General features: G+C 44.0%; 1 protein-coding gene across 1 annotated transcript; it reads right to left on the reverse strand.

The window, feature by feature from the left end:
- Positions 1 to 1,867: 1,867 nt before the first annotated feature.
- LOC137297166 (uncharacterized) lies at positions 1,868 to 11,154 on the reverse strand. The gene is made up of 7 exons (XM_067829180.1): positions 10,998 to 11,154; positions 5,404 to 5,580; positions 4,861 to 5,035; positions 4,378 to 4,660; positions 4,042 to 4,146; positions 3,503 to 3,742; positions 1,868 to 2,185 (listed from the first exon to the last, which is right to left on the reverse strand). Exons 1-7 carry the CDS (start codon positions 11,152 to 11,154, stop codon positions 1,868 to 1,870), a joined length of 1,455 nt encoding a protein of 484 aa, XP_067685281.1.
- Between the last annotated feature and the right edge of the window lie 3,411 nt (positions 11,155 to 14,565).

A 14,565-nucleotide genomic window follows, 5' to 3' on the forward strand; every position in this document is an offset into this window, starting at 1 on the left:
AGATATCCTAGTCCGTTAGGGAATTAAAGTGGGGGAAGGACACGACAAGTCATAACAATTTACAAATACTGTCCAGTCCTGTCGATCGAGTGCCCACCTATATGGTTCACGTTTGGCCAGCTGGCTAAGCACAAGGCTAATATTGTGGGGATCCAGCTAGCCAGAGGCGACAGGATCAAGCCAACTTGTGGCTGGGTGTAAAAACCTTGGGAGTCAACTCTGTGTGCACTCTTTCCGTGTTGTCACAGCTCCTAGTGTACAGTACACAACCCTGTACAGTTAACAGAACCCACGAACCTGCTGGTATAAGACCAGACGGTGGTCACATCAATACGTGCAAACACGTAGTTGTGGGTACAACAACTGCTGAGAACCTGGACAAAATGCTTTGACTATATGTCCCAGTCCACCCAGCCGAGAGTGGGTACCTCGTAAGGATGAGAAAGCCATAGTAAACTCAGGCTGTAACAGTTGCATACTCCCAAGGGAGTTGAGATTGGTAATACGATGTGCCGTTGAGACTGACATCCAATGACCTTGGGGAAAAATATAAACACATTGATCAAGAACTAGTTGCATGGATATGTGCGCTATCTAAATATCCTATTAACCGAAATCTATTTTGAGACCTTTAATGCAATGGCTGATTTAAGCTTTACTATGGGCATCAGGTATTTTACTTTTTACACATATCTCAACATAAACTTTCTGAGTAAAAGACACCTAAAAAGGTAATCAAGGAGTGATACATCTTCGTCACACAGAAAAAAACCAAAATATCTTTGAGATGACCCCCATGTGCACATGCATTTCTTGCAGTGTGACTCGACGGTCCATCGTCATACCTGGCTGAGCGAATAACTTGTCATATATAGTGTGATCTATTGTTTTCCGCAGACATTCATATATTTCTGTCCGAGTTTACCTGTAAACATGCTTGTCTGGAAATCCTCTTACCATTCCACCGAATGCCCAGCTAGGCCAAAGTCGGTTAGTTCGACAGTATGCTATTTGCAGCTGTGTAAATTTCGGAGTAATAACAGGGACACAGTAACAGCAGGGACACAGAGTAACAACAGAGACACAGAGTAACAGCAGGGACACAGAGTAACAGCAGGGACACAGAGTAACAACAGGGACACAGAGTAACAACAGGGACACAGTAACAGCAGGGACACAGAGTAACAACAGGGACAGAGAGTAACAACAGGGGCACAGAGTAACAACAGGGGCACAGTAACAACAGGGACACACAGTAACAGCAGTAACAACAGGGACACAGAGTAACAGCAGGGACACGCAGCAACAGCAGGGACACACAGCAACAACAGGGACACAGAGTAACAACAGGGACACAGTAACAGCAGGGACACAGAGTAACAGCCTAAACAACACTTCTGACAGTACTTTATTACGTTCAGATATATCCTGGAATAACGGATACATATTGGAATAACGGATACATACTGGAATGACGGATATATACTGGAATAATGGATATACTAAATTGTGATGTGCGTCTGTGTCTTATAACACTAATTGGTGCCACCAAGCAGGTCATTAACTCTTGATGGCAAATCCAGAAGTAGGTCATTAACTCCAGATGATGGTATCAGAAAGTAGATCAGTCAACCAAGTTGGTATCACCCAATAACCCAAACCCTGGTGTCACGATAAAAATGTTGATAACCCTGCTAGTTCAGAGTGCCCGTGAGGTGACAGGAAGCTATGTACATTGAATCAAACGTGTAACAAAAGAAACAGTGAACATTTAGTGAACACGGAAAATCTACCTACTCCTGGTCAATCACTTGAGATTTGTCTTCGAAGAATCATGCAAAAAAGCATTTATTAAACATATTTCACATCATCCCACCAGACTGGGAGACGTATTTCTCCGGAGTGAGTCCACATAGATCCACTCCATGGCACGGTACGGCGCCAACAGTTTGCAGAAGTACATGCCAGCGAATGATGGTGTGGTGTAATCGGCCGCTGTGATTAGAGAGGCAGATGTTACCTCCAGGGCATTCGCTGTTTCTTTCAGGTCCAATGTCTGCCCCGCCCACTGGATACCATGGCTAAGTTGGACATCGTCTTTGAAAACCAGTTTCCTCACTGCACGTTTCTGGTAGCGAGTTTTCGCCACACTAGAGGAAGAACTAAGAGCCAGCTGGAATGCAGCCTGTGGGAAGAGGATCGACAATTAAGTCAAAAACAACAATCTCCATACAGTGTGACACATCGCTTACAGCAACCTCCATATACTGACACACCATGTACAACTATCTCCATGCAATGACATACTCCATACAGTGTGACACACCATGTACAACAACCTCCATATACTGACACACCATGTACAACAATCTCTATACAGTGTGACACACCATGTACAACTCTCTCCATACAATGACATACTCCATACAGTGTGACACACCATGTACAACAATCTGCATACAGTGTGACTTATCGCTTACAACAATCTTCATATACTGACACACCATGTACAACTATCTCCATGCAATGACACACTCCATACAGTGTGACACACCATGTACAACAATCTGCATACAGTGTGATGCACCATGTACAACAATCTCCATACAGTGACACACTCCATACAGTGTGACACCATGTACAACAATCTCCTACACTGACACACCAAGTACAACAATCTCCTTAGTTACACTGTACAACAATCTCTATACAGTGACACACCATGTACAACAATATCTTCATGTACTGACACGCTATGAACAATCTCCATATAGTGACACACAATATACAGCTACCTCCAGACAGTGACACACAGTTATCTCTTTAACTGACACACAATGTAGAAAAATCTCCATACACTGACACACCAATCTCCACAAACTGACACACCAATCTCCATACACTGACACACCAATCTCCACAACCTGACGTTCAGTTGGGGAACAAGTGATGCACACATTTGACACCATGTACAACAATCTCCTACACTGACACACCAAGTACAACAATCTCCTTTGTGACAGTGTACAACAATCTCCATACAGTGACACACCATGTACAACAACCTCCATATACTGACACACCATGTGCAATAATCTCCACACTGTGTGACACATCGCTTACAACAATCTACATATACTGACACACCATGTACAACAATCTCCGTTCAATGACACACTCCATACAGTGTGACACACCATGTACGACAATCTGCATACAATGACATGACACACGCCATACAGTGACAACAATCTCTATACAGTGACACACTCCATGCAGTGTGACACACCATGTACAACAATCTTCATATACTGACACACCATGTACAACTATCTCCACCATGTACAACTATCTCAATCTCCATACACTGACACACCAATCTCCACAAACTGACACACCAATCTCCACAAACTGACATTCAGTTGGGGAACGACAAGTGATGCACGCATGAGGACAGAAGGTTCTTGGTTCGAATCCCAGCACAGGTACATAAGTCTCTCACCTTGTTGATGTCCTTACATGTGATGGTAGGACCAACTCCTGGCTTGGCCCCCGACATAGACTTTACGACTGCTTCGCGTGTCTTCATCTTGGCCTCCAGTTGATCTGGTGAAGCTTTGTTTGTGGAGACATCCAAGGGATTTAGAGGTAGCGACACGTGGGTGACAGTGTCGACGACGTTGGTGACGATGTCTGGACTGGTCTTCAAAAATGCATATTCGTTCTCCTCCTTGTTGGATATCTGTTATACACAGGTACAGACCAGATAACCTTTATGTATTATACACATATGCACAGCAGTTGACCTTTGTGTGTTACACAACAGTTGACCACTTCATTATGTTAAAACTTCTTCGACCTTCGATATTGCCAGCGGCGTGAGAGTCTACATCGAACCGTCGCTCTGTGCAGTGAACAAGAAGTTGTCATCCATGAAGGCGTGTGTTTCGCTATTTACTTACGAGTTTTTTAAAATGCTGACGCAGCATTTACTTTAAAGTAAGGAAAGACATGCATACAGTTGATGACAGCCCGGCTTACCTTTAGTGTCTTAGCGATGTCGCCCAGCAACAGCTTTTGGGCTTGGATGGTCCAACCGGACACATCCTGGTCATTCATGTCCAGAGTCTTGAGGGTAAGCAGCGGCTGCGATGAGAATGGGGGTTGTCATGAATGGGGTACCGTTGGGTCATGTTGTTTGGTGTTTAAGACTGCATTGAGCAATATTCCAGACATATGATGGTGGCCTGTAAATATTCCAGTCTGGACGAGGATTTCCAGCTGCTGACATCATGATCATTGTTGACATTCATCAACCAAATCATCAGCCTGACCATCCAGTGCTGTATAACCTTGATGGATACGAAACTCTCTTACTTTCATGATGCGACTAGTAGCGTCATACGCCTGCTTGAGGGCGGCCTTGGCCTTCGTGACGTCGGTCGCCGGCTGCTGAAGCGTTGCAACCAGGAAGTTGTTGCAGTGCTGCGCAATCACTTTGTGCGCTGTTGCTTCACTGACTTCTGCGGGAAGGTCGACCTTGACGACCCCGGAGGGCATGGTGCCGGAAGCGAATTGGGCGTGGTTGATGCCAGACATGATGACGACGGGAGTACGGTACATGGCGTTGGCGTTCTTTGAAACGTCGCTCTGCAACTCTCTGGAATACACGTTGTGCACATGCTGGCGGGGTTTAAACAGGCGTAAGCTGGGTTAATCATATATAAGTTGGCATGAAGGTCAAATGAAGAAACCTGTCATGTGAAGAGATTAGGGGTCGTATTTTCTTTCCGTGATATTATCTACATACTCGTTTGCTGCTGGTGAGGGATACGACAATGAACTGATCCTTAAACTCACTGGAAGCTGTCGGCGATCCTGGTGATGCGAGTATTGCCGTCCAAGTCGCCGGAGATAGTGAGGACAGGAACAGGATACAGGGACAGGGGATTCCCCGTGGTGATGTAGGACGCCAGCAGCAGAATGCCTTTTAACTGATTGGCATGAGACTTTCCATAGTTTCCAACAAGGACCCCTTTCAAGAAAGAGTAATATTTGTCGGCTTTTAAAAAGACGTACAGTCAAATACTGCTTTTACAGCTCTGTTCTGGGAAAACCAATCTTCCGCCCTATTTATTTCACATTTGCTCACAAAACTCGCCATTGTCGACCACAATATGAGATTAAAGTTGGTTTAATGTTCATCCCCTATAAGGAGTTAATGGGTGTTCAACTCTTGATATAATTAGATTCTTCATTCGGTCAAACTGCATAGAAAATGTACTTGCTTAGTTTCGAGTGTTGCTGTTAATTCGGCAAATATGTAAAACATTCTCCGGCGAGTCTGATTATCGTGTTCATACACCTGAGTCTAACACTGACAAAAGCAGATTGACGTAATACCTCCGAGACTGTGTCCTGCCAAGAAGACGTTGTTTGACGTCATTCCGCTCTTCCGGAGCTGCGCAATAGCGTCCGTCACAGCTCCCGACAGCTGTATGGGATTCGGGAGATCTCCGATAAACTCTTCTAGAACAGCTACCCAGAGTTTCATGGGAGACGACCTCTGTATTTCCTGCCCTGTGTTGGACAAACACTAAAGATACTGTCCGTAGAAGTCTGTTATAAACACATTCCCAATAAACTTGTTACGATCAGATCACCAGATCCGTTTGGGGACCAATACATGAAGATCCTCACTACAAACGAACAAAGAGGGGTAATTACCCGACTAAGTGGGCTAATATCACCCCAGTAAGAAACAAGGTGAATACTGCCATATGAGAATTGCTTATTATATAAGTGCTCCTGAAGATAATGCGATATTAGGGTACCAAAATATCCTGTCGACCGAACGATGTCTTGCGAGATGAAAGTTTCCTGCTGTTGTTTTAAGTGATGACTCAAGGAAATCGCTAATGTACAAAATAACCTGGTTGAAGATCAGTCAGATGTAGGAGACTGATATCGAGATCATCCTGGTTGCCAGCTTTTTTCTGACTCCTTCTTAACGAAGATAGAGCTTACTCAAGATGAGACTAGACACATTTTATTACCAGTAGACGGGACAAAAGTAATCAATACAGGTGAGGTAGACAATAAAATCCTCAATTACTCAGCAAACACTTTAGCACCCTTATTCACAACTTATTTGACTGATCTTTCCATCCCGTATTTCCATCGGCATGGCAGTAGGAATCAGTAATATCTATTCATAGGAAAAGTTCAAATGTTCACATTGTGTCCTGTTTCAAACACGTAAGTATTTGAGAAATGTTTACCTGAATACGTATTCAGCTTCCTCAAAGGTAATGATTTGTTAACACACTCACAGGCAGGATAAATGCCAAGAGATTCCTCAGCATGTCAGTTACCGTGACTTTAAAGCCGTTGAAAACGGAAAGGAAATTAAAGCAGTCTTTTGTGATATAAGTAAAGTCTGGAGTGAGTGAGTGAGTGAGTTGAGTTTTACGCCGCATGTGTCAACCAAGTCAGCGATCCTGACCACCCGATCCCGTTAGTCGCCTCTTACGACAAGCTGAGTCGCCTTCTATGGCAAGCATGGGTTGCTGAAGGCCTATTCTACCCCGGGACCTTCACAGGTCGATAAGGTCTGGAGCATAGTTAGAGAATTGTTATTCACAAACAGATACTACACGTCATTCAAGGTTGGAAGGACGCAGGATTCTTTTCTCGGGCCACTGCTGTTTTCTACTGAGATCGACGGCATTGTGTCTGGTACTGACAGTGATATTCGTGTCTTGGCTAACGATACACGGCTGTATATCATGACAGAAGACCCTAGCTACTGTAGATGCTCCTTGTCTTACGATGATTTGCGTCAAATCTCCCACCCGATTCATCAGTTGCAGGTAACATTACGCCCCAATAAAACCGAATGCATACAATTTTGATTTCAAACCAATCCTTCTGTGAAGTACAACCTCCTCATACTTGGAGGGTATAAGCCACATACATGTATATTTAGGAATGCTTTCACAAAGCAACTCATCATATTAGTCGCTAAGCTGATCCAATGATCAGATGTCTGAAGAGTTTTAAATGCCGTCTATCAAGAAACATCCTGGAAACTGTGTATAAATGTTACATCTGTCATAGACTAAATCATTTCAATAAGTTTCCTTAAAACATCATTTATTCAAACAATCTATTTGTTTCAATATAAGTCCAAATCCTCCCTAAGTCGCCTAATCTTACGCATGTACTTGTGCATGGGCCAGTGACCTTGCACAATGTGGCGTAATGGCCCTGTGTATAAAAACCTGGCTGATATGGTCAGTGGACAGACCATCCAGCGAGACCATCCAGGAGACCATCCAGCGAGACCATCCAGTGAGACCATCCAGCGAGACCATCCAGCGAGACCATCCAGCGAGACCATCCAGCGAGACCAACCATGGAGTCTAGATCATCGACAGAAGTGGGCGGATTGTGCGGGTAGTCGGGGTGTCGGCCAAGGCCGTCGCCCCACCTACGACTACGTCGACGATGAAGAATCGCCGTCGGACTTCTAATATGTGTGTAAGTGACAGAGCGGGTCTCCACATCGGGATCATTGGCCATTCAGTCCTGATGTGCGTTCTGTCACATGTTTACCACTGTATTTTACCATTTTGACCATCCTTCGACCAAACAGTAATAAAACATGGCTGCTGCTGTCTTCATCTCTACAAGTGACTCCTGTCTTCCCTGTCTCTTGTCCACCATCCTAAACTACCACCCGAGAGCGCAAACGACGGACGCTCTTGGACAGATGGTGGAGAATCCGGGTAGCGTGAGTTTGCTGTGACTCACGCACGATTCCCCTACCCTAACTCGCAGCAAAGCAACTGGTAGTTTAGAAATGGTGGTTGACAAGAGCAGCGTCAACGTCGGGCGCCATGTTGGCGGAAGAACGAAGACATCAGACAGACAGCCGACCTGACTATCATCAACGAGACAGCAGTCCATAACCACCAGCCTTCACAAAATCATTGAAAACAACAAGACCTAGCAAAGTCCATTTGTGAATACAACAACTATCAACGTCATCCTTCAAGATCATATCAATACTCAAGATTCTTCATCAAGTGCTTCACGTCGTGCTCGTGTGACAGTGTATGTGAACTCTTGTTCGAACGTTCTCAAAACTTATGTGTTTATACGCTTCTCTCGGACATTCTTGTTCATGCAAGGTATGTGGAATCCTCTCCAAGCGTTCATGTTCATGTGTCTATATATGTCCCCTTTTCATTGATTGAGTATGTATTGCTATCTGTACGTGATGTTATGAGGCGTACTTCTTTATTAGATTAAGTTTTTGAAGTCGGTTAGGCTCTTACTTTACTACATATTCTTGCATATACACATTTAATGCAGATCAACGCTATCTGCGGGTTCCGAGTCGTCCCACTCAAATCAGACTCCCGGTTTCAAGGATTTTTCTAACAATTTGTTCCTCTATAACTTTTACTATAGACATTAGCTTATAATGAGTTATGCAATACTGTAATTACTCTTCGTGAAAACGTCTAAATCTTTTTATGTGGTAATAGCAGTCGTAGAAGTATAATAAGTTTTGTCTCTCCAAGCTTATTTGATGGAGACTGTTTATCCAGTCTACATCCTACTTCTTCGTTTTGCCAACGTGTTTTTGTGCCTAGTTATGATACCGGCGAAAATTTAGTATCCATGTGCATAATACTTTCTATGGTAACTGGCACACAATATACAATTCGCTAAAATATCTACGAGCCAATTGCACTTGAATTAATTTTTCATCAACTTTCGGTTTAGACTTTTGAAGTTGGTTAGGTTTATTTTTTTTCTCATGCCAATTCTACTTTTAGTGCAGATCACATCTACATCTGCTAGCCTTGTCGAGTCTAGGCTCACTAATATAAGACTCCCAATTTCAAAGATCTTACTGTTGTCATGAAAATATCACATTCAAATGCAAACGACGACGCATTACGCACATTCTGTTTTTGTTCCTGTAAGTCATACGTGTACTTATCAGTCAGGTATTCCGACTGTATGGTCGACCGTGAGCAGGATTTTGCCGCTCGGTGGAAACGTCCAATGTTTTATTTGTACGAGCTGGATAGCCGCTCACCTGTGTTTTTGTACGAGCTGGATAGCCGCTCACCTGTGTTTTTGTTAACGGCTGGAATCTCCGCTGACCTGTATTTTGTGTATAAACGTCCGGTATTGTTATTGTTATGTTTCGCCTGACCAATGTTGACAATTCGATTCATTTATTACTTTGACGTTCTTGTATATGCCATTACGATTATGTGACTTATGATCGATGCCTGTGCCAGAATATTGTCAACGCGTCAACGTTTTATGCCATTCACCGTATACATGTACATCCAATATTGTCACTATTCTTAAAAAGCGCTTTTGAGGACAAAAGCTCCACGACGTTCAGGGGTGTTGTCATAGACTAAATCATTTCTACAAGTTTCCTTAAAACTTCATTTATTCAAACGATCTATTTATTTCAACATAAGTCCAGGGTGCACCGAAATTCTATCCCCTTTGTCTATGTAATGTATTCAGCAAACATTCGGTGTATCCCCTCTTATCATAAACCCCCCTCCGGGCAGGACCCTTAATTCTCAAACGCTATCAATACATGTCAATTAACACCTCCCTAAGTCGCCTAATCTTACGCATGTACTTGTGCATGGGCCAGTGACCTTGCACAATGTGGCGTAATGGCCCTGTGTATAAAAACCTGGCTGATATGGTCAGTGGACAGACCATCCAGCGAGACCATCCAGGAGACCATCCAGCGAGACCATCCAGTGAGACCATCCAGCGAGACCATCCAGGAGACCATCCAGCGAGACCATCCAGTGAGACCATCCAGCGAGACCATCCAGCGAGACCATCCAGCGAGACCAACCATGGAGTCTAGATCATCGACAGAAGTGGGCGGATTGTGCGGGTAGTCGGGGTGTCGGCCAAGGCCGTCGCCCCACCTACGACTACGTCGACGATGAAGAATCGCCGTCGGACTTCTAATATGTGTGTAAGTGACAGAGCGGGTCTCCACATCGGGATCATTGGCCATTCAGTCCTGATGTGCGTTCTGTCACATGTTTACCACTGTATTTTACCATTTTGACCATCCTTCGACCAAACAGTAATAAAACATGGCTGCTGCTGTCTTCATCTCTAACGCCGACTCATGTCCTCCCTGTTTCTTGTCCACCATCCTAAACTACCACCCGAGAGCGACCACGACGATCGCTCTTGGACACATCTGACATATCTTTCACTATATTCGCACATTTGGGATAACTGAAGTTCCGAACAATAGTGTATTCTAGAAAACACACTCTTGGACTCTCTCAGAACTATATGTTGTACTGTCATGAAACACTGTATAAATAAACCCAAAACCTAAGACAGTACTGTGATAAACTAATTCTTTTCTATAAAATGCTTGAGCATCTGTCCCGAGGTCATCTTTGCAATGTGATTGTGACCTCGACACTGACCTATACAACAAACACAAATCGAACCGAACATACTGTACCTGAGGATAACACACCCAAAAAGGTTTTGAACTATTTCATCACGCGTGTGAAGTATACACAGATAAGAAGTAACTTATATTTTATTACGTTATTACGTGGGTTATAATCAGGAAACCATTATGGATGGAAACAGAGTCTTACTACTCTCTGATAAGGCTGGGAAACAGTCATCTAGCAGAGGTTTCGACATCAGTCTCGTCCCAGTTTCCGGTGCAATGCTATCTTTAGACTTGTGCTAGATTTAATCGGAAAAATCTGGATAGTGCTACCAGGAGCTGATCCTAGAATCATCCGTCTCAGAGTATGATGTAGAATTTTCTTGCATCTTACTGTTGTGTAGTGTTTGCTTCTCGTCTCACATTTCATCACAATCGACAAGAAGACCAACATTTGTATGTGATGATCATGCATATATAGGGTCACATAGAGAGAAATGTTATGACCTACCTAGAGGGATGTACTGCTGGCCCTTAACGTAAGCCCCGGGCACGATGATTAGGGCAGCCTCAGGGCCGTGTTTACCCTGTGGGGTCAAGATGTGGGGGGTGACTGCGAGGGCCGAGCCTAAAACTGAAGTCAGCACCAAAAGCGTTGTCGTCGTCATGTTGGGAACTGTACCAATTAATGTCGGAGAGGGAGGTGCTCTTTGTTTTTAATGTCTGACTTACGTAAATTGATAAGGCTGGGAAACTGGAATCTGGCAGAGGATACAACATGCTCTAGTACTAGTTTATCGGCTCTGTGCGTACGTGCTCGTTAACAAACACGATGACCGAACAAAAGGAAACGTCACCCCACCAAACATTTTACCAGATATGTTTCAACTTAATTTTTATTATTTCATTTTCACTTTTTATATGTTAGCTGCACCTGGTTCGTAGCCAATGTTCAAGAAAGTTTCGTTTCTAATTCTGTATTTGATGCAAAAACATGTCGTCAAAACGCAGCTACTAGACCACGTTTTTGTGCGTATGTCATGAAAATGACAATGGTCAGATGTCTGAAGTGTCATCCCTATAAGAACAGCCACCGAATTATTCAGCAGCCACGATTTTCAAGGGAACAGAGGGACCATGCTTTGGGAAGACTGGCTAGACTGCAAGACATGTTGTAAATCATTTTCTGTTCATGTTCGAACAATATACCGTCTGCAGCAACAGTGAATGATTGTCTGCAGCAACAGTGAATGATTGTCTGCAGCAACAGTGAATGATTGTCTGCAGCAACAGTGAATGATTGTCTACTTGTACGGTCAGACAGATATAGGTAAGTCGAAAACAGTGATTTAAAGACGTCTTTAGTGGTTGCATTTCTGGGGTATAGGGGAAGCGAATTCCAGAATTGTCAGTTGTCGAAAGAGAAAACGTGTTCGAAACGTCCATTTGGTTGGGTCAAGAGAGAGTCACAGGAGGATCTGAGATTCCGCTGAGGTGAGTAAGGGGAGAAAAGTTCTTTGAGATAGGATGGACAGTTTACATTGTAGAGACAGTCGTGAGTGAGGGCGAGGAGTTTGAAAATGACGCTTGCACAGATGGGAAGCCAGTGAAGTGACTGAAGCAGAGAGATATGGTAATAGCGTGAACAACGGCAGATACATCGGGCAGCTGACTTCTGGATTCTTTGAAGTTTCGTAATTGATTTTGATGGCATTTTGGCTTCCTTTCCGGGTCCGATCCTCATTGTTCGATATCGTCGTGCTCGTCTCCATAGGGCCACACACCGCCGTGATCGTCTCCATAGGGCCACATACCGCCGTGATCGTCTCCATAGGGCCACACATCGTCGTGCTCGTCTCCATAGGGCCACACATCGTCGTGCTCGTCTCCGTAGGGCCACACACCGCCGTGATCGTCTCCGTAGGGCCACACATCGTCGTGCTCGTCTCCATAGGGCCACACACCGCCGTGATCGTCTCCATAGGGCCACACATCGTCGTGCTCGTCTCCATAGGGCCACACACCGTCGTGCTCGTCTCCGTAGGGCCACACACCGCCGTGATCGTCTCCGTAGGGCCACACATCGTCGTGCTCGTCTCCGTAGGACCACACATCGTCGTGCTCGTACACGACGCATACAAACTCTACAAATGACTTACCCTCAGTCCAGACTTACACCCGATAGAACGACTTGTGATATGCGACCAAGGTTGAACTCTGCCAGGCATATCACCGAGTCTGGGCGCAAGTGTCTGTGGCCTTCATCAACCTCTGATCCACTCCATGTGCAGACGATGCAACGTTTTCGTCAACGCTCAAGGAGGCCATACACATTATTGACTTTCGGATTGTACTGTCGCCCGCACCTGTTGTCATGGTGACTCGTAATTGTCTGAAATTCGTCTTTAAACATTGATGATCTAAATGTCAGCATAAACAATTATTATGCTATTTACAGGTGTTTGAATTAAACTGATTACCAGTTTCAAAAAGTTAGTGACGTCTTTTTGCCTTTCAGTGTATTATTGCACTGGAAAATAAGTAATCATCAATATTCTCACGTCGTCACTTAGATCTATTGATACATTCCCCTGATCGTCGCCCTAACCTGGATACAAAACTCTTTATTTCACTATTTTTTACAAGTCTTTACTTATGTTTCTGAAAATGATTTACTTCAAAGCGATTTAACCCCAACAGTTATCAAACTTTTATCGCTAATATTAGTCAAGCCTATCACTAGGAGTGTATTATCGGATTTAGATGAGTCACATACTACAGTTGTGTACGTTTTGGCGTGGTCTCGGGAGCGTGGGTGGTGGTAGGACGTCGTTCTATATGTGAACAACGAGTATAGGCCCAGACACAGAAGGCAAGGTTTGAAAGAAGAGAAATCCAAAATACTCTCAAAATTATGATGAACGAAAGATTAAGGCACACGTGAGTCTGTGATGCACGTGAGATCATGATGCACGTAATGGCTATGATGCATATGCGTTTTGAATGCCCCCACATCATGATGGGACTTTAAGCCATGTTTGACTTGTAGCTACGTTAAACACTGTTTGACTTGCACCAATGTTCCATCAGTTTGACCTGAACTTATGTTATGCCACAGTTTAACCTGGACCTGGATTCCACCACTGTTTGACTTGAACCTATGTTCCACCACTGTTTGACTTGAACCTATGTTCCACCACTGTTTGACTTGAACCAATGTTCCAACACTGTTTGACCTGAACCTATGTTCCACCACTGTCGTTCCACTTGAAGTACAATCTGTGGTCGACTTGAAAGTTTATGAGTCTTCAAGGATGTGAATGTGAAAGTTTGCCAAAAAAACGACGTGTGTCGTTGTGGATCGTATTGTGATCCTGGGCTTGTGGTTTAAGGGAAGTTGGCTTTAAGTCGATGCAACACGTGGTCGGATTGGATTGAAAGAAGGGAGATAATGCATGTTGCCAGATTTTACGAAAACCACTAAATATGGCCGTATTAGAACAGAGGTTAAGAGGGAAGACATGACAGGAGTAACCTCGGTGGGAAAAGAATGGTGTTCTGAAGGTTGTGAAAGATGTGTGTCTCTATGGATCGCATTGTGATCTGGACGTTGTGGGTGAAAGAAAGTGTGTCTTTATGGATCGAATCTGAGGGTTGTGTATGGGAATATGTGTGTCTTTATGAACTGAATTGTGATCTGGAGATTCCCGGTGAAAATGTGTGTGTCTTTATGAATCGGATTGTGATATGGAGGTTGTGGGTAAAAGTGTGTCTGTTTATGGATCGGATTGGTATTTGTATGTTGTCTCGGTTTTGCTCTCTGTATCCGACTGGAAATGTGTATTCTACCTCACAGGTAGGTTCCACTCATCTGTTTACAATTTGTGTCTTGTCGTTAAATTCTTAAACCTGCCGACATTATGTTCCCGGGCTGTGTTCAGTTACATGATTCACCCCACCTTGAAGTCTTCAACAACGCATGTTTGTCATAAGAGGCGACTAACGGGATGGGGTGGTCAGTTTCACTGACTTCGTTGACACATGTCAGTGTCACCAAAACGAAACATGATTCATGTATA

This window comes from Haliotis asinina, chromosome 9 (assembly GCF_037392515.1).
Source record: "Haliotis asinina isolate JCU_RB_2024 chromosome 9, JCU_Hal_asi_v2, whole genome shotgun sequence".
Lineage (NCBI taxonomy): Eukaryota > Metazoa > Mollusca > Gastropoda > Lepetellida > Haliotidae > Haliotis > Haliotis asinina.